The 19,487-nt window shown below is 45.2% G+C and overlaps 1 protein-coding gene across 19 annotated transcripts in view; it reads left to right on the top strand.

Moving 5' to 3' along the window:
• Window positions 1–13,333, top strand: part of TNRC6B (trinucleotide repeat containing adaptor 6B) — a 260,774-nt gene extending 247,441 nt beyond the window's left edge. For 18 of the 19 annotated variants that reach the window (XM_055566764.1, XM_055566736.1, XM_055566702.1 and 15 more), the window contains one exon: window positions 850–13,333. In XM_055566764.1, the coding sequence (XP_055422739.1) occupies window positions 850–1,237 (388 nt within the window). In that variant the 3' untranslated portion in view covers window positions 1,238–13,333. The remainder of the gene's footprint in view (window positions 1–849) is intronic. The other variant, XM_055566695.1, reaches the window with a different exon arrangement.
• The last annotated feature ends 6,154 nt before the right edge of the window (window positions 13,334–19,487 follow it).

The raw sequence follows: 19,487 nt of genomic DNA, 5'->3' as shown, positions 1-19,487 counted from the left end.
CACGTGAGTACCCAGGCATGTGCTTGATGAAACAGGGATGCACAGGACGTGCACACAGGCGGTGGCATCACGTGACCAGCTGCCTGCATACTGAGGTGGCTGATCTCATCTGCCTACGTAAGCATGGGTGTCATATGTGTACCCGAGAATCAGAATTCCAAAAGTAACGGATTTGTACATTTTAATACCATAAAACAAAGCCACTATTTAGAAATGAGACACTGTAAGTGCTGTCCCTTTTCATAATAGATTCTCGCTGCTTGCTTTGGCCTCTTCGTGGGTGGTGATGAAATATTGTGGTCTTAGTTCTGCCTACAGTAGGTGGGGCTGGATCAGACTCTGACCATCCTCCTTCCCACCACCGTCAAGGTGGTGAACAGGGAGGAGCTGACTCCCCGTGGCTGCAAGTGCCACAATAGAAAGGTACACACAGAACAAGCAAGCGATGGGAGGCTTAGACAATGAGCCCACCCTGAGGTGAAGCAGCGCTTCCGATTTCTGGAGCTGGGTCACCTTAATGCTTTGGGCTGTGATCTTTTACCTCCAAGGGAAAAAAGAGGCCCAATATTTGACTTGACAAGCAGATTCTGTATCCCAAGGGATATTGCTACATCGTGTCGTCCAGTAGTCTTTGGGTATCTTGAGATCGAGTGATACTTTACTGCTCTAAATCAGTACTTCTCAGTCACCTGGTGGTCTGGTTAAAAGACATGCTCCAATCCTGGGGATGTGGAAGCTGCCGGTGACAGACGCGCTTCTTTGAGTAGCGAGGACTCGGAATACTCCGTCTCCATGCCTGCTTCAAGACCTTCCTCAGATGCATAGCTTTCTCCCTCCCCTTTTTTCCAGGTGTGTGTTGGGAAACACTACCATCCTGGCTGAGTTTGCCACTGATGACGAAGTCAGCCGCTTTCTGGCACAAGCTCAGCCCCCTACACCTGCGGCAACCCCGAGTGCGCCCGCCGCGGGCTGGCAGTCCCTGGAGACCGGCCAGACCCAGTCAGATCCCGTCGGACCTGCTCTGAATCTTTTCGGTGGGTCCACAGGGCTCGGGCAGTGGAGCAGCGGTGCTGGTGGCGGCAGTGGGGCCGACCTTGCCGGCGCTTCATTGTGGGGCCCCCCCAACTACTCTTCTAGCTTGTGGGGAGTCCCGACCGTGGAAGACCCTCATAGGATGGGCAGCCCTGCTCCTTTACTACCTGGTGACCTTCTGGGAGGAGGGTCGGATTCAATCTGAACTTAGAACTTTCAACTCTGACCTCGTGACCTTTTTTGGAACAGCAGCAGCACTAACTTGACCTTTTCGTTTTTTTTTTCAACTTGCAATAAATACATTTTTAAAAGGAAAAAAGAAAACGGAGAGAGGAAAAAAAAAAAGGTGGGTCATTGACAGACTGTCTGAGCACATAGTTGCCTCCCTTCTAACTTCAGTTTTTTCGTTTGGAATATGAATCCAAAAAGAGAACATATCACTCTTGAAATACTTGAATCATGAACGCCAACCTAGAAAGACAATGTGAAGCAAGTACACATACCATTTAAATTTAAACACAAAAAAAAATTAAAAAAATTAGTTTCTAGTTTTTCACTTTTTTCATGTTATATGGAAGTTGTTGCTAAGAAACATATATACTGAAAAAAAAATAGCTTTTTAACTTTGTTTGCACTGGGTGTGTTTCCGTCCTTAGGTCTACCATGTTTGGGAGGGAGGGGAATTCAAAAGCATTGTTGGGGTGGGGGAGGGAAGACTTGACGGAGCCTCACTTTAAAAACAAAAACATAAAAAACCTTAAAAAAAAAAAAAAAGGAAAAAATTTGTGATTGGCTGGTTGATAAATACCAGTGTGTTCTGGCACATGTAACTGCCCAGGCATGCTCGTTCTGGTATGTGTGTGCACGTGTGTTCATGTGCATTCGCGTGCATCCTTCTCTCTGTCTCTGTGTGTGTGTTGTGTGCCTGTGTCCTCCTCTTCCTCCCCACCCCCGATTTCTCAGAAAGCTGCATTGCTGACAGTCCGCAGGCTGGCTGGCCGGCCATCTGCTTTTTATTTTTATTTTATTTTGTTTTTTAACTATGAGAACACAGGAGCACGAGCACCTCGGGGATCCGCTGCTGCTGAAGCCACCCCGTTGGGCTGTATTGAGATGAACAGAGTGCTTTTTTAATGAAGAAAGCAGGGAGTTCCTTTACATCTGCGAAGTAGCCCGAGTGAGTTTTCTGTAGCTTTTCTTTTGACCTAGCAGTAGAGTGGAGCACTGCCAAGTCCCCAAAGCCAGGAGAACAGGAGGTACCTCTTGGAGCAACTGTGTGTTTATTTCTGTTTTGGGAAGTAAGTGGCCATTGGGCACATCTGAATATCCATTCAATTTCATGCTGGCCTTTTTGTTAGTCTGAATGGGAACAGAGGATAAGACAGTTTTTAGTGCTGTGATGTCTCAAATGCAAAAAAAAAAAACTTATTTCCCCTTTCTTGTGTAATCAGGAATGAGAAGTGGGTCGGAAAGTCAGGTAATGCTGAATTTAAAATTTCTCTTGGTTCTCTATTATTTTATGAAAACAAACAAACAAAAGGTTGTGAGCAGCCTCCTGCAAGCATCTGCAGCTCCTCCTCTCTGCTCCCTTCTTGCTGAGCGTTACCTGTGCCAGGCCGCGGCGTGTTACAGCACCGGGCCATCACTGACAGAAACGTTTACTTAACGAATGTTCTTAAACCAGTGTGTACTTCAAGCGTTTCCTTTTGTTTCTCTGTGTTGTGTATTTCCTGTGTATGTGGTTTTGCTTAGGCAGGTATAACTTAGCAAAGACTTTTTAAGTATTGCACCTTTTTTTGGTTTTGACCTCTTTTTTTTTTTTCCCCTTGTAATGTTGCTTTTTTTATTTCGGTATTTAAAGACTTTTTTTTTTTAAGCATCAATGTAGTAGTACTCTGGGCTGAATAGGGGGCAACTTTTAATCCACAGTTATCACCAACATGTATGTACTTAAGTTGGAATCAAAATGTATCAAACTGCTTTTTGTGAAGAGTTACAGCAGACCTGAAGGGGTACCCCTTTATACAAAGCAGATGGCTGGCGGGGCGGGGGGAGGGGGACGTGTGCCGGTGACGTGCTAGCACTTGTGTGGACACCCCAGTCTGCATTATACTGTTTAACATAAAGTGCCGACATTCTGTACCAGCAAATACCTGCCCATTCCAACCCTTGGTGGGAGCAGACCTCTACTGTCCTCCATAACTTGCTGCTAGTGAGGACAAGGGAGTTTTTCTTTCTTTAGCATCTTTAGTGAAGGATACAACAATGCCTAATAATGTATTTGACTTATAGCTTGGGTCTGTGGGTGGGTGGGTGGGTGGGTGTGTATAGGAAAAGGCAAAAGCTAATTATTTGCATTTAAATGATTTTGTGAGACAAAGAATGGGAATTCCGTAGTCCTCTTGGCTTACTCTGTTGATAAACCTAGCCTCAAAAGAGATTGACACACGTAACTCAAGTGAGCGTTGGCTCACTCAAGTCTTTCTGAGCCCTTCGTGGGTGGGTGGTCAGACTCGAGTTCCCAGCGTTGGTTTGGTCCCATTGGATGCCTTGTAGAAAACTAACTGTGCCCTCCGGTTCCATCGCCACCACGCCCCTTCCACTCTGCCCACGCACAAAACGTCTCCTTCCAGCCCCCGCCGATCGCTGTCTTCGTGGGGGAGGGCAAAACCCTGCCATGCGTGGTGACCTCCAGCTGAAGAGCAGCTGTGTTCAGATATCCACAGAAGGCTAACTCTGAATGTCCCTGGGCCGGCTGTGTGTCTGGAGGCTCACACGAGCTTGTGGTGACTGTCCACTGCCGCTCTTGGTCCCCTGCCGTGTTCTGCCCCACCCTCCTCTCTTCCTGCCTGTTGGTTCCTTGACCTGCACTATGGGTTAGTTGAGTTCCTTACGATACTACGGTGAAAGCCGGGTGCTAGAGCCCCTCTTGTTTACAAGACATAATGAGGGATTTGAAATATGTAAAAAAAAAAAATAAACATGAGAAGCTAAAATGTTCTTCCATCATAAGCTTAAAGGGAAAAAAACTAAAAACTTAAAAAAAGACCAAAAAGTGCGTATATATATACATATAAATATATATTTTAGATGAAGACTAACTCTGGGAGCATTTAACAGTGTTTTTTGTTTTTGTTTTTAACATTTATTTTCCTGCTTTAAAATTTGCAAGCATTCTCAGGAATTCTAGGGTAGGAAGCCAGTTTTTGGAAGATGGTTTATTTAACCGTATCTTATCCTAGATAGACGGCCGTTTCTTTCCTGTTAATAAACTTTTACAAGTTCCTGAAACTTCAGAAAGTTTAAACAATTTTTACTTTAAAAAATGTAAAAAGTAAAGATTCCAAAAGTTATTGTCATACTGGGGATCATACATTTTAAAACACATAGAAATATTTTTTAAAAATTATCAATTTAGCAGCAACAAGTAAATTGACTATCTTAAAAAATATGGGAGAAGGATTAAACTTTATAAGAGCTCTATCATGGATTCATTTCAAATTATGTATAATTTAATGGGAGAGTGTTTGGTGTATATAAATGGGACTGCCATCACTTTATTTCTTTCCATTTAAGACTGAGCTAAAATCTCCCCGAGGAATTTTTATTTTTATTCAAAGGAACCTTTCTCCCTGTCTCCCCAACCCCAGCAACAAAAGAAAGGAAGAAAGAAACAACAGCTTAAAAAAAAAATAGTAGCTCTAATCTGTAAAATATTATGGTTGGATTGCTGAGAATCTATGTAAAGAGTTAGGAAATATAGGTTAATAATTTTTGGAACAAATTTTAAATGTAGGCATTACTAGAAGAAAAATATCTATGGACTGTTCTATTAATGAAGAATGTGTGTCTTACCTCCGTTTGCTAAGGGAGGAGGAGAAAATAGTAGAAGAATCTAATAAGGAACAAGTGATTTTACTTTTTTTAGCTCCCAGCTACTGTTATGCTCATTTTAATTGCTGTTTTGAAGATCTGCTGCTTAATTATCCCCATCCCTCAGCCGGAGATGTGGAGTATTTCCTGTCAGTTTTTGGTGATGTTGAATTCTCCTTTTGTATTCCCTCCTGGGGCCAGGGGTTAGAATTCCCAAGCATGACCACAGCTGCTTTTAAACATCTAAGCTTCCCGGTGGGGAAAGAAACTCCAGCTCAACAGGTAAAGGGAGTGGGTGGGGTTGCTGCCTGCAATTTCTCTAAAACCGCTTTAGTGCCTTCGTACATACACTCAGACATCCTGAGCAGGGGGAACGCGTGTGTATGTGCATGTGGTCTCGTCCCTCCAGACGGTGAGATGCCCACCCGTTACAGAAATCGGAGTGGTTCTGGACAGGCCCCAGAGGCAGTGGGCTAAATGCAAAGTCATTAAACAGAAATCAAGGAAATGAAAAGTACGCTCTTATGTCTCGATTATGTGGGATGCCAAGGGCCTTCCTGGCGCTGTGCATCAGCTTCTCGAGTGACAGCTGCGGTGACTTGGAACGGCTCTTTGTGTCAGGCCAGTAGGAAGGGGTTCCTATTTTTCTGCTCTTGTCCTGTGTCTCTTCCCTTTCCCGTCAAGCCCCCTTTTCCTTATCGCGTTGCTGGAAGCTTTGCTTTACTGGTTGGCAGTGACCTAAGAACAGGATATAGTGAGGATACAATGGAAGAGAAAAACTTTTCTTTTCCACCATATTCCTTGGCAAGATCCATCTCTGCTGGGAGGTCAGATGGCTTCAGGACACTTAGATACGCGACGGAAGCATCTTTTCTTCCACCACGTTCTGGCATGGGTTCGGGGGCTTGCTGGTCACCTCGCATTACACAGATTTACTTTATGAACATTTTGATCATGTACATTTGAACTTTCCAGTTTTTACCAGGTTCCTGTCATTTTTTAAGACACTTGATTACCAGTGGCCAGAGGTGTCCAGCTCTCAAATATCATGAACTTGGTTTCTGTTGACCACATGAGTGGCCAAAAGGAAGGAAGCACTAGAAGGGGAAGGGAAGTCTTCCATTAGACTGGGGACCTCCCCAGGCAATTGAGATCCAGTGCCATGACCTAATTTTAGGTGTTTAAGAAAAAAAAAAGTACAGATCTCCGAGACACTGTGATGAAATGGATGGTCCATGTGGCATCTCAGATTCTCCAGTCCCCAGCCCTCGATCTCTCTCATTTACAGCATTCATGGATGTTAACTTAGCAGCGCTGCAAGTTAAAGTTCCAAAGCACAGTCTTCCATCAGTGTCCCCCAGTCAGTCAACATTACGCCTCAGTTGCCATTCAGTCTGTTTTAGCATCTTGATTTGTGATTACTATGACTCCTTTTCTAAGAACTTACCCACCTCTTCTGATGTGAATGTAGCATAAGTTAGCAATGGGTTCTTCCAAGTTCCTATGGGTTGAATGTGGTGTGTAAGGATATGCAGAAAGAAAAAAAAGAGAAATCTCTTTAAGAATTTGAAAGAGAGCTGTTGTTAATATAGCTAGCAGAAGCTAAAATTCCACAGGCTATTAACTAATTACAAGTATTCACTTTCACCACTTTTGTGGGGGGAGGGGGCAGTTTTTGTAAGGTTAACAGCCAGATTCCATATTGACCTCTGATGCTGTGTACTTTTTCATTCTATTTTTTCCTCTCTTCTGCCATCTTGACTCTTAAACAGAATGAAGATGTCGTGTGTGCTGAGCAGAACATTTAGGCCTAGCCTTTTCTCTGCCATGTAAACAGGATGTTTTCAGCAGATTTGGCTATAATAGTCATCTCTCAGATTCGGGAACAATACAATTGAGTCTTTATGCAGAAAAGGTCCCCTTCGCCCCCATCCTCAGAGTTCAAATGCAACATGCAGCACTCTAGGTCATTGTTCTGAGTTTGGGTTTTTTCCTCTGCTTTTACTTATCTATTACATCTTTAGGAATAGAGATCCATTTTTAGCTGGTATTAAAAAAAAAACCTTTCTTCCAGTGTTTTGCCATACTTCATGTATATGCATTAACTACACTTCTTAATGTTACTACAAAGAGAAATCTTGGTTCCCCCCCCTCCCCAAGTGTACAAATAAGGTTATGTGCGATAGTGCAGATGTAAATAGCCTCGCCCATGTGTATAAATGAACTGTCAATCTCTAGACCTCAGCAGTTAATCAGAAAACGGGCTGCCCTCCCCCTGGGCTGCAGACTGTGCCACAGCCTCTCTGCTTTCTTATCCCCAAGTACAGGGTATCCACACAGTCTAGAAACAGGCAAGTATATAAGCTGTCATCAAGGTCATCATCAGTCTGTTACAAAACATAGAATATTACCTCTATTTCCAGAGTTAGTGCACACCCTGTGATAAGGCCTGTAGGTTTATGGCCAGTGCCAAAGGTGTGTGTATTTTCAGAGATGGTCCCCGTTTGTTAATGATGGCATTGTTTTCTTGACCTGAAATTTGACAAAGGAGGTACTGGCAACACATTCTTTATTTGGAATAATTATCGACTTCAAGAATCTCTGAACATAGTAATAACATAATTAAAGTAGAACAATGACCCTGCCCGCTCCAGCAGAAGAAGAGGCCTTGGACACCCACAGGATGGTAAAGGGAACACCGGTCAGGAAACAGCCCTACTCCCCACCAACTGGGTCTCCATGCCATTCTCATATATACGGTCACTTGGTCTAGATCTGGAGTAATTCCCAAGTATTTGATCCTTTGAGTGGTTTTTAAACTGGCAATCTCTTGTAATAACCTCCAGCCACCACCAAAATAGCAGAAGTGATAGAAATTGCCAGTGTTTGCCTCACAGAGTTTAAATAGTTTCCTCTTCAGCTAGCTGGGCATCTAAATTTGTTTTTAACAACTCTGCACGCCAGGAAAAATGGTACTGCCCTGAGCAAAAAGTCTCTGCAGAATTCAGCTGTTGTTTCTTCTTTGTGACAAATGCTTGACTTGTTCACAGAAGGAGAAAGGTCAGAAAGAGGCAAGTGTTCTGTTTTAAATTGAAAAAGTGTTTCCCTAAAGTACTTTGTGCCTCCGTTTCATTTTCAAACTATAAATCATTGCTTGGAAAGTAAATTCCCAATTGGAATTGATCCCTTTTGAGCCAATATTAACAAGCTGGGATTGTGTCTCCCCCGCCCCCCCAAAAAGTGGAATTCCTTCACTGCTGCTGGTGAGCAGCTAAAGAGTAACTGTGGAGCGGCTTCTAGTGTGATTGTGGAGCCGAGTGCCTGCCTTCCCTTTCAGCCCCCCACTTCCCTGGACCTCTTACTGCATCTGGGGGGCCTTCTCCTTGGGCTCCCTAAAGGCATGCACAGTCCTGGGTGAGCGGCGGCAGCTGGCTCGTGGGAGGTGATGGGAGGCAAGCCGCCACCTCGCTGCAGGACCAGCCTGACAGCTGAGCTTTAAGGAGAGGAAGACAATGTATCTTGAGTGTGTCCACCAAAAATGCAAAAGGGGGGTAGGGTATTTATATAAAACAGCAAAAAAACCTTTGGAACCCTTAAAGAAATCACATACCTTTTAAAGGTAGCAGAGTTTTCACCAAGTGATGCATTCAGCATGGCACGTCTCGCCAGAAATCTTGGGCTGAGTTAAAAGATAATGTGTTTAAAACACCACTTCCTTTTAAAATTTTGCCCAAGGAGTTAATTTCCTAAGTGTAGTATTTCTGAATGTGCCTTTGTGAGTTCAGAGACCGTCTGTTTTAGGAAGAACCTACCCATTGGGATAAAACAGACGGTCCCCTTAGTCCGTTGGAAAGTCAGCATTTCTCTGGGCCGCTGCCATGGCAGCCGTGGGTTTTCAGTTGCCTCAGTGTTGCACACTGCAGTCATGGGGAAGAAGTTCGGGGACTTGGGACAGGGAACGAGGAGGTGATGGTGCACAGATGACAGACCCTGGCTTAGTCCAGGAGCGCAGGTTGAACGTCTCTCAGCATTGCCTAGTCTTCTCCGTGTATATGTGCGTGCGTGGCTGTGGCTGTCTTAGTTTTTGTTTTCCTGTAAGCACTGGAGAATTGAAATCTGGTAACACGGATTTGTGACGCATCTGTGCACATCGAGCAGGCATTTTCTCGCTCCTGCCGTGCACAGAGCAGGCAGCGCGTGGCCACCCTTTGAGTCTGTGTCCTGAGAAGGCAGTTCTTTTCCCAAATGGAAGTCACATAATGTTGCTGTTTGTGCGAACAGGGTATATATTACACACAAGGAAAAGGCTTTTGAAAGGATGAGTTGGACATGTTTGAGAAAGAAAAGCGAAAAATCAGAAACCATGTTTTATTTCTTCAGAACCATTGTAGTTCAACATTAGAAATCCGCAGTGTCTCCTCCTTTGTTTCACGTTTGTTTTAAACGATTCCGCCTCTTCTCCCCACTCCCTCCTAAAGAGATATCAAGTGAATGCTAAGGGCCATTTCCATAATTCCTCAGAACTCCCCAAAGGGGAAAGCAATCCCTCGCAAGATTCCTCCAGCTTCATTCAGGAAGACCCGGGGCGATGCTTCTGTGCTAGCTCCGTCCTCTCTCATGGCCTTGAAATGTATTATTATGCAAATGTGAATTTTGATACTGAATTTAAGAAGAGGTTGTTGGATTTTTTTTTTTCTTTTCAAAAAAAAGAAGGGGGTCCCATATGTGGTCATCATTGCTTCTTTATTTTGTAACGTGAATTGTAACTATGCATTCTGCAAAGGGAGGGTGGGGGAGAGGGCAGAAAGGGGGCGGAAGTAGCTTTGCATCCTTGTTCTACGGTTTCTGTGTCCATGGTGTGCCCCCCGTGCTGGCAGGGAAGGGGAGTGAGAGCGAGAAGCCAAGCAGTAAGGTCCGCACAGTGAGGTATACAGGGCCCTGTAAGCCTCGGCCCGGCACTTCCTGGGGTTGGGGGTTGGGGGGCGCCATTCCTACCAACCAGTGTGGTCCAGGATCTCCATCCTAGCTGTGCAGTGTTAGTTAGCCTGGTGCAGCATGAGGCCTCCGAAGGCCCCCCCACCCTGCCCCACTGCTCTTTTCTCTGGAAAAAAAGTTCTCACCCTTTGCTGAATTCAGAACCCTTGCAAGCTCAGGAAACCATGCCTCACTCGTGCTGACCTTAATCTTTATGTCAATTTCAGAAACCTCCTCCTCCTCGCTCCTTTTTAATTTTTCTTCTTTGATGTTTTTAAGTGAATTTAATTGTAAGGCAACTCTCTGGAGAAGAGGACGGTTGCTTGACAGGCCAACGGGGCTTCTCTTTCCCAACCCCTCCCGCTCCGCCATATTGACATCTCTGCCGCCCTTGCAGTTATACTCTGTGTAGCCAGTGAGCAGGGAGGTGTTTGAAAGCCTGCAGCCTCCTTTTGGTCCTGACAGCATCCCTCCGTTGATCTTGCCTGCAGTGAGTCGTGGCCTCTGCATTGCTCTGGTCTAGGCATTTTTGGCAACACACAGTGTCCTAATGAAGCAAGCAACAGTGTTTCCATGCAGCGCTTGTGCTGTCGACATTCACAGTACTGTAGCAAGTAACAGACTTGATCAGTCTCCTCGTGCCCTTGCGAGCCTGCACAGGCACGGTCTTATCAGGGTTCCAATCTATTAGATTGCCTTTAGACAAACACACACACACAACAGAATTCTGACGTTTCAGCTAACACAAAACAATACCTCCAGGTCCACTTCCCCTGCAGCGTAGACCTTTTAACTCCCCTTGTTTTCTGGCCACCAGTGGGTTATCCTTGGAAAAATATGAAAGTGTAAATAGCAGGATAACTTTTGCAATGTTTTCTTTGCTTTGAAAGTAACCCTAAAATATGATATTTTCCACATTTTTTTTTAAGCCATAGGAAGTTTCAGCTCTTTTCCTTTCACGTTTAAGAAGAGCAGAACAGGTCAGGGGAGTGGACTTGCGTTAGTGGGGTGGCGTTCTCTCTATCACCTTCCACACACAATGACAGCAGACCAATGTTTAAACCCTGTTTGAAATGGAGGCCATCTATTTCAGCTCTGGGTCCAGGGTGGGGAGTGTCTGGATTGCTCTCTTCTGGAAGATCTGTTACCTCGAGGGACTCCAGAACGTTTTCTCCCTGAAACCTTGAGCTCTCAACCTTCCTTGGTTCAAACACACACATACACACTTTGAGTAACTGTAGATCATAAAGAGAATCAGTCCCTGGCATTTCAATTTTGTGCTGTAGAATTCATAGCCTTGTCACTGTGATGCTCTGGAAATTAGTTGATTTCTTATTTGGAAGGAAACTCCTCTGAGACATGCGGACAGCCTTTCTGAAAGGCGCTCGCACCCTCAGATTGTTCTCTCTCCACAAGGCTTGAAGCTGACATTAGGTGGAGGGAAACAAGTTTAAACAAGTGCTGCTTTTAAGAATCTGTCAGCTACTGCGCTTCTAGATTTGGCCGCTCACGAGGCAGGATCAGAATAGATCGTTAGAGATAGCTTCTTCACAGCCTCCCTAGCTCCCCCCATCTTAAACATAAACCCTGTATCTGTCAAGAAGCCCGTTATAGGTTGGGCTCCCTGATCTTTGTCTAGTGACGACTTCCTTTGAGGGGAAGAAACTTGATAATAAATGCACACATATTCACCACCCACCTTCTGATTTGGGCGCTGTCAACTTGCGGATTTTATTTCTCTGTGTGATGGCCCCTTTTCTATCTGTTTCCTCTTCTGGTCCCTCCTGAGGTTTTCCTGCCCTTATGTCCCTAGGGGGCGCTCCCGAAGGGCTCTGCTGATCTCTGCACTTCTATCCTGGGACACATCCCCCACCACCCTTTGCACACACACCAGTGACCAAAGTGTGTCCAGTGATCTCACAGAAGACATCAAAAATGGTGCATGCACCGTGAATGTGCTCACAGAGACACGTGCACAAGATTCTGCACCCTTGGCCTTAACCTCAGTATGACTTTAGGTGCAGGAACATTTTTAACAGGTTTAAAAAAAAAAAAAACCTTTCTGGGAGGAAAAAAAAAAGAAACAGCTCAACTGTGCCCACTCCTAAGTCTCCCATCATTTGCTTACAACTTACTCTGTGCCCACCCCACCCCCTCCCTGTTTCAAGTAACTAAAACCAGACAAAGAGAAGCAACCTGAGGAGAGGTTTCTGGACTATTTTAACTTTCTCCATGTGGATGGAGAGATACATGCTGCTTGTGGGTTCCATAATCCTAGGGAGCTATGTTTACATAGTAAAATACATCCTACCAAATCAGGAAACTGAAGAATGGGAATCTCTGCAGTGAGAGGTCACTGATGGTGAACCAGAGAAGGGAGGGCTGGGGTGGGGGCAGAGGAGCGGTGGGAAAGCACCACCTGGTGACTTGGGCGGTGCTGCCCTTCAGTGCCCCCTCCTCCCCCGCTTCTCTCCTTGCCCCCTTTCACAGACGGTGCAGAGAAGGGCATCAGAAAGAGGCTGGATCTTTAAAAGGCAGCTTTCCAACTTTGCACACAAACAGGTAACAGGAAGGTACAGCAAAAACCCTCTCATCTGAAACACTGTCCACAGAAACAAAACCTGTAAACGTGACTAAATGGCTGCACAATTTTGATGCTCTCTGCAAGTTACCAGAAGTGTTTTGTTTTTTTCTTATACTTGAAATAGCTTTTACAATATTATTTTGATGGCTTTCTTTTCTCTCTTCTGGTGGGCGATAGAGAAAGTGGATGATGGGATTTAAGCAAGTTTGAGGGGAGAAAAGGGAGGATATGGCATTGTCTTTTTTTTTTTTTTTTCCTTAAATATAGAGGTTTAATCAGACTCCCATCTGTTGAAATTGCTCCTCATATGACTGGTTTTACATGGACACAGAAACTAGGCACTTTAGAGGTGCACTTGCATGGCAGGCTGGGCCCCCCTTTTCTATATTTTATTTTACTTTTTTAGTATAGTGGTACTTAAAATCACTGGTTCACTTAAAAAACAATAAAATGTTAAACTCTACTAATGTACAAATAAGCTGAAAAGTTGCATTTTATGTGTATTTTTTGCCATAGCAGGTACTGTATTTCTCATGCTGGATTTCAAAAAAAAAGTCAAAAACAAAAAAAACTAAAGGGTGGTCTTTTATTGGATTGTGACAGGTTGAGTAATAAGGAATTAAGTCGTCGTCATTTCATTAAAACTGAGAGATGATGTAATGCATATATAAGAGTTTTCTGAAGGGTTTTTTTTTTTTTTGGGCTTTTAAACAGCTTATTTTTGTTTTTGTTTAGTTTTTTATTTTATTTTGGAAAGATATGATTGTATTATGTGCAACTCAGTTGCTTACATTATAACTACAAAATATTTTTGGGTTCCTGGAAAAAAAAAAAGAAAAAAGACTAATAAATGTGTTTGGCTGCTAAGCATTTATTGTGGTTTCCTGTTTTCTTGTGCCCATTTAGTTTGCTCATTTGTTGAATATTTATATTTTTTTTCACTCTTCTCCGTCACTCTGGTCCACACACAAAAGCTGACTGACATTCAGCATCTGAACAGGACCTCCACTTGGTCGATCTCGCCTTGTTGTGGCTTGTGTTGCTGGGGTTCTCGGGTTGACAGGCGGTGGTGGGCTCAGGCTCCTTGCCACGTGCTGCGCTGCTGGGTTTAGACAGTCTGAGAGCAGTTCGGGTTCTCCTGCTGCCTTTTTGTCACCTTGTTTTCGCCCCATGTGCCTTTGGGAGGGAAGACACTTGAAGGGAGCTGAAGGAAAGACAAGGTGTGCTTGGGGCTCTGCCACCGCCTGGGAGGGCAGCCGCGTGCCACCTCTGAACAGGAAGCCACTTTGCCTGCGCATTCGCCCTGCTTGCTGTGCTCACCACTGAGGACGGGAGAGCCTTACGCTAAAGGCCAGCTTGTTCCCATCTGAACAGTCTCTTATTTATTGTTCACTGCTGGAGACTTGTTAGACCTGTGATCACGCAACACCACTAGAATAGCAGAGGGGAAGAATGGAAGGAGATGAATACACTGTCTCATTCCCAGGTAGTGTTGTGTCGGATTGACTTCTCAGAATGCTGAGTGAAACGGATAGTACTATAGCAAAGCCTGTTTCATGAGGAAACAGCAACTCAGCAGAATTCAATCAGGTCAAACTAAGTAGCACTGACTAATAGCTTCTTATTAGCTGGGCACTGCCCTGAGGACACCATGTGACTCCATCATTTAATCAAAACCTGTCTCAGTCACCATACTAGGGAACCAAGGTTGGATTCCAAAATTACCATGCCAAAATGCCTCGGCTTCCAGACACCTGGAATTCTGAAAAGGTGGTCAGTCTTAAGCAAGTCTGCTGTACAAAGGGGTAGGTCATATAGCGCTCAATTCTTACCATAAAATATGTGAACACCTGGAAATGTGAGGGGAGGAGAGGTGAACTAGATGTCAGAAACACCTTGCGGGCCTGCCTATGCCAAGTAAGTATTGTTTTTTGTGGAATTGAGAGGGTCATTGCAAAACCTATGAAGACCTTTATCACTAACGACTTTACTTTAAATTCTGGTTATTTTTAAATGCATAAATTGCTAAGTGTGGGGGGCGGGTTGTAGAATTGAAGATGGCTGTCAAGACTTTAGCCTCTGACTCAGCCCTCCTCACTGCTCTGGGCTCTGCTGTCACCTAAGGTGACTTTAGCATCCCCTTGGGAAATCCATCCTAATGGCCGGGTTTCTGCACTCCCCCAGTCACTCTGGCCACATGCTCCCCTTGTTGTTTACTCTGTGAGTTGTGTCCAACTTTTGATGAACCCATGGACTGTAGCCCCCCCAGGCTTCTCTGTCCTTGGCATTTCCCCGGGCAAGAACACTGGAGTGGGTTGCCATTCCTTTCAAGGGGTCTTTCTGACTCAGGGACTGAACCCAGGTCTCCTGCATTGGCAGGTGGATTCTTTACCACTGAGCCACCTGGGAAGCCCCCTACTCACCCCCAAGTTGCTCCCCTCCTGAGTCACTAATTTCAGCATCTTTGACCTTGACCTCCTGTCTCCTGAACTGGTCCCTGCTGCTCTTTGGCTTTGTTTGGCCTCATCAGCTATTCCAGGATGCTGGCCTATTTACTTCCTTCAAGTCCATCAGCCCTTTCCTTTTCCCACATCTTTCCTAAACCAGTTTAAATATAATAGCCTATATTTTTAATAATAAGGGTGCTAAAATTCCTACTTTGGAAAAACCCTATTCTATTTTCTGTTTTCTACCAGCAACCAAAAGCAGCATCTCTGGGGGCGGGGGCGGGGGGGAAATCACTGCAGAGCAAACAAGGACTCCTGTCAACCTACTGTAGCCAACCAGCAATGAGACCCTGATACTGCCAGCGTGGAGAAGATCAGAGGTATTGGAAGAATTTCTCACAAATTCCTGCTTCCAAACTAATCAGAGGTGCTCCCGTCAAGTGTTTGTTCCACCAGTGCTTGAGATCCTTTCCCTTCCTCATCCCTACCTTGGCTTTTTCTTTTTTTTTAACCATTTTTTTTTAAACTTGAGAAGGGGACGACAGAGGATGAGATGGCTGGATGGCATCACTGACTCGATGGACATGAGTCTGAGTGAACTCTGGGAGTTGGTGATAGACAGGGAAGCCTGGCGTGCTGCAATTCACGGGGTCGCAAAGAGTCAGACACGACTGAGCAACTGAACTGAACTGATCGCTGATTAACAATGTTGTGACGGTTCCAGATGAACAGCGAAGGGACTTCGCCATACATACACATGGACCCATTCTCCCCTTCCCATCCAAGCTGCCTCCTTGGCTACTTTTAACTCTGTATTCTCCATTCTCTATTCACATGATCAGCTGTCACCCCCATCCCTACCCTAAGCTACTCGATGCTGTTTTCTTCACAAAATTTAAGCACTTTCTAAATGATCTTGGTTAGACTTTATTACGCATCTCCTTCACTGGAATGTAAGCACCAAAAAAAAAAGGGCAGAGTTCTTTGCTGTGTTGTTCTCCAGCTTGAGCATCTAAAACCCCGATGGCTTTAGTTACCATCTATGTGCTAAGGACTGCTAAATTTATATTTCCAACCCTTACCATTGGGGTCCAGACTTGTGTATATATAATTGTTTACTTATCATTTTGAGACACCTGGGTATATTAATGACTTTGCAAACTTGGTAAACCCAAAAGAGAAGTCCAGCCTGCCTGCTTGGCCCTTCTCCCACCCCAGGATAAATGGCACTGCTATCCTTTCAGCTATAAAACCTAGAAACCTAGGCGCATCACTGAGTCCACTCCCTTCCTTACTCCCCATAACTAACCCATCTGTTCCTTTCCTTCATTTCCTCTGCTGATTACTTCCTATGCCCAAGCTAGACCACCTACACCTAGGTCTTACCTAGTCCACTGCATTAGCTCAGCCTGTTTCTCACATGGCATTCACTCCAGGTCCCTGCCCCCAGTCCAGTCTACACATAACAGCTGAGATGATGTTTTTCAACACATGAGTCTAATGAAGTCATTCTCCAGCCTAAAACCTTTTAGTGGTTTTCCATTGCTGAGAAGAAAATCCCAGATACCCTTCTTTCCTACAAGGTTCCCATGTTTGCCTTCCATCTACTCCTCTAAAGGTATCTCCCTCTCTCTTTCCACTCTTATCCTCTCCACTCAAGCCTCCTCAGCCGACCACTGAATCCCAGTGCCTAGTACAATGCTTGGTGCACACTAGGCACCACTGAAATGAATGATCCTCATGAGTAACAGAATTTAAGAAACTAGGTATTTTAAAAGCCTGAAATAAAAACAAAAGGATAGATGTAAAATTCCCGATTGTAGAGATGCTGCTTTAGATACAGTGACAACCAGCTGCAAGTGTCTAGGTGGCCTTTGAAGTTTAAGAACCAAAACTCTGAAGAAACCTGTGGGCTCAGAAGGTAAGACTTGCAGACGTGTGAACAGCTTCCAAGGGGAGGAAAGGTAGGTGAAATCTTGAAATTCCCACCGCTTACTTTTTCAGAAGTGAGAGAAGGCTGGATCGTCAGAGAAAGAGCAGTCAGAAAGAGGAGAATCAGTACAGTTTAGTTTTCAAAACAGAAGGGAGGGGTTGTCTAAAAGGTTAAATATTTCAGTCAGCCACAGGGGATGACTTAATACAGGAAAATGGAAAACTATTCAACTCGGAAATCATAATGATTTAAAGATGTACATTGGGAAGCTTGTTCCCAGTTCTTACGTGGTCTACCCTGTTCCATGCATGTCCACCCCCACCCCCACCGCCACATCGACTTCATTAGTGATTTTCTATGCAAATAGGCAAACATTATGGCAAAAGGCCTTTTGATTTCTTTATTAGAGAAGAGACTGATTGATCATCAGTCTGAAGGTAGTTGAGAGAATATGAGAGAGCAGAAGCTGCATCAGCACTAAGGAGTCAAGCAGGGAGGACAACAAATGTGTTGAATACAGGAGCCCCAGACACTGAGCCAGGTAGGAAGTCAGCATCTGTGTCACCTGCCTTTGCTCCTCACTGTACACCTGGGGATCATGAGCATATTTTACAGGTAAGAAGACCCAAGTGCCAAAAGATGATCATCCAAGTCACAGAGCTAGTAACTGGGCAGTTCTGGAACGGTGGGTGAAGAGGCAGCCAGTAAGAGAGATTTTCATAAAAGAGCACATGAAGATGATTCTGTAGTGGAAGAGATCTGTGCATTTCACACACATACACAAAAGGCAGAACTGGCGAGATTCAAGATAAAATAACAAAAGAGCAAGTTCTTTCCTGAATGAAGACAGAGGCGGGAAACAGAAACTCTTATAGGAGGAGGCAACAGCAGAGTGAGGCTGGACAACTGAGGAGACTAAGGTTGGCAGGAGGCACCATGGAGGGCAGTAAACAGCACAGCCCAGCAGCGACAGCCCTGAAGCACTCCGCAGAGTGGGGAGTTGCAGGGAGTGGTCCTCATCTTTATAGAACTGTCCTCACCCCCAAAAACCAATCTTCTGCAGCTCCAGAGGGGAGGTAGGTGAAGAAGATGTGGGTGATAAGCCCAGGTAACTGATGGGCTTCTCTGCTGGCCAAGGCATTCCAGGATTGGTGTTGCGGTCCACTCTGACAATTCTGAAGCCCAGGTGGAGACATGAAGGATCTATGGCATGAAGACCCTGAAGGAACGTGAGAGTCTGGGGGAAGAGGAAGGGCAATGTCAGGATCTAACTTGTATCTTGGTAACTGTAGGCCTTGTTTCCCTTTTGGGCTAGGCACCTCTGGACAGCATTCATTCACCCAGCGAACACTGAGCACCTATGCTATGTAAGGTCCTGTGCTGGATCCACCTGCCAGAGACACCAGGGACCAAGGCAGGCATGATCCCCGCCCGCACCAAGTTTGCCATGGATGGAAAAGGCCAACAGCACTGAACTCTGGTGAGAGTTACAAGAAGCCTATATGAAATCTGAGGTGGGAAGGGAGAACACTACAGGGGTGGGCCGTCCGTTTTTTAGTAAATCATGAAAAAAACAGCAGAAATGGAAAGGTGACAGAAGTTATTGTCAAAGATGAGATCTTGCAAATCTTGAGATTTAATCAGAACTTTTAATATCCCTTAAGTCTTACGGTTACTATGAAAGTGGCCACCTCAACCAACAAGCTGAGAATTCAAAATGGATGTCCCCTTATAGTGAGACACTCAAAAAGTAATTTCAAAGCAATATAGTAGCTGCTGCTGCTAAGTCGCTTCAGTCGTGTCTGACTCTGTGCGACCCCAGAGACAGCAGCCCACCAGGCTTCCCCTCCCTGGGATTCTCCAGGCAAGAACACTGGAGTGGGTTGCCATTTCCTTCTCCAACGCATGAAAGAGAAAAGTGAAAGCGAAGTCATTCAGTCGTGTCCGACTCTTTGCGACCCCATGGACTGCAGTCTACCAGGCTCCTCTATCTGTAGCACAAAGGAAAGAATACATTTGAATCTGATAAGAACTGGGAGCCTGGAGCCTGTCCCCTACACTTAACTCCTAGCTCTTGCCCTAACTCCTAGCTCGTGCCCTTCTATCCACACATGAGCTATCTCAAGACGGTCAACCTCCCCATGCCTGAAAAATGGGGATTAGAATAATGGCGGGCATTTATTGAGCACTTACTCCGCACTGGAGAGTAGTGTATTATTTAACAATACCTGAACAATTCAGGACCCTCACATGGATTTAATGAGATTACGTGGAGAAGGCAATGGCACCCCACTCCAGTACTCCTGCCTGGAGAATCCCATGGATGGAGGAGCCTGGTGGGCTGTAGTCCATGGGGTCGCTAAGAGTCGGACACGACTGAGCGACTTCACTTTCACTTTTCACTTTCATGCATCGGAGAAGGAAATGGCAACCCACTCCAGTGTTCTTGCCTGGAGAATCCCAGGGACGGGGGAGCCTCGTGGGTTGCCGTCTATGGGGTTGCACAGAGTCAGAAATGACTGAGGCGACTTAGCAGCAGCAGCAGCAGCAGCGAAGAGCCTAAACCCAGCAGCCTTGAAGGCTCGGGTCTCCCGGAAACCCCAGGGGTGGAACCAAGTGGAGGAAGTCCCGCCCTCAAACTTCC

This window comes from Bubalus kerabau, chromosome 1, assembly GCF_029407905.1.
Source record: "Bubalus kerabau isolate K-KA32 ecotype Philippines breed swamp buffalo chromosome 1, PCC_UOA_SB_1v2, whole genome shotgun sequence".
Classification (NCBI taxonomy): Eukaryota; Metazoa; Chordata; class Mammalia; order Artiodactyla; family Bovidae; genus Bubalus; species Bubalus kerabau.
Note: the sequence above shows the minus strand (reverse complement) of the source record. Positions and strands in the feature narration are given on the sequence as shown.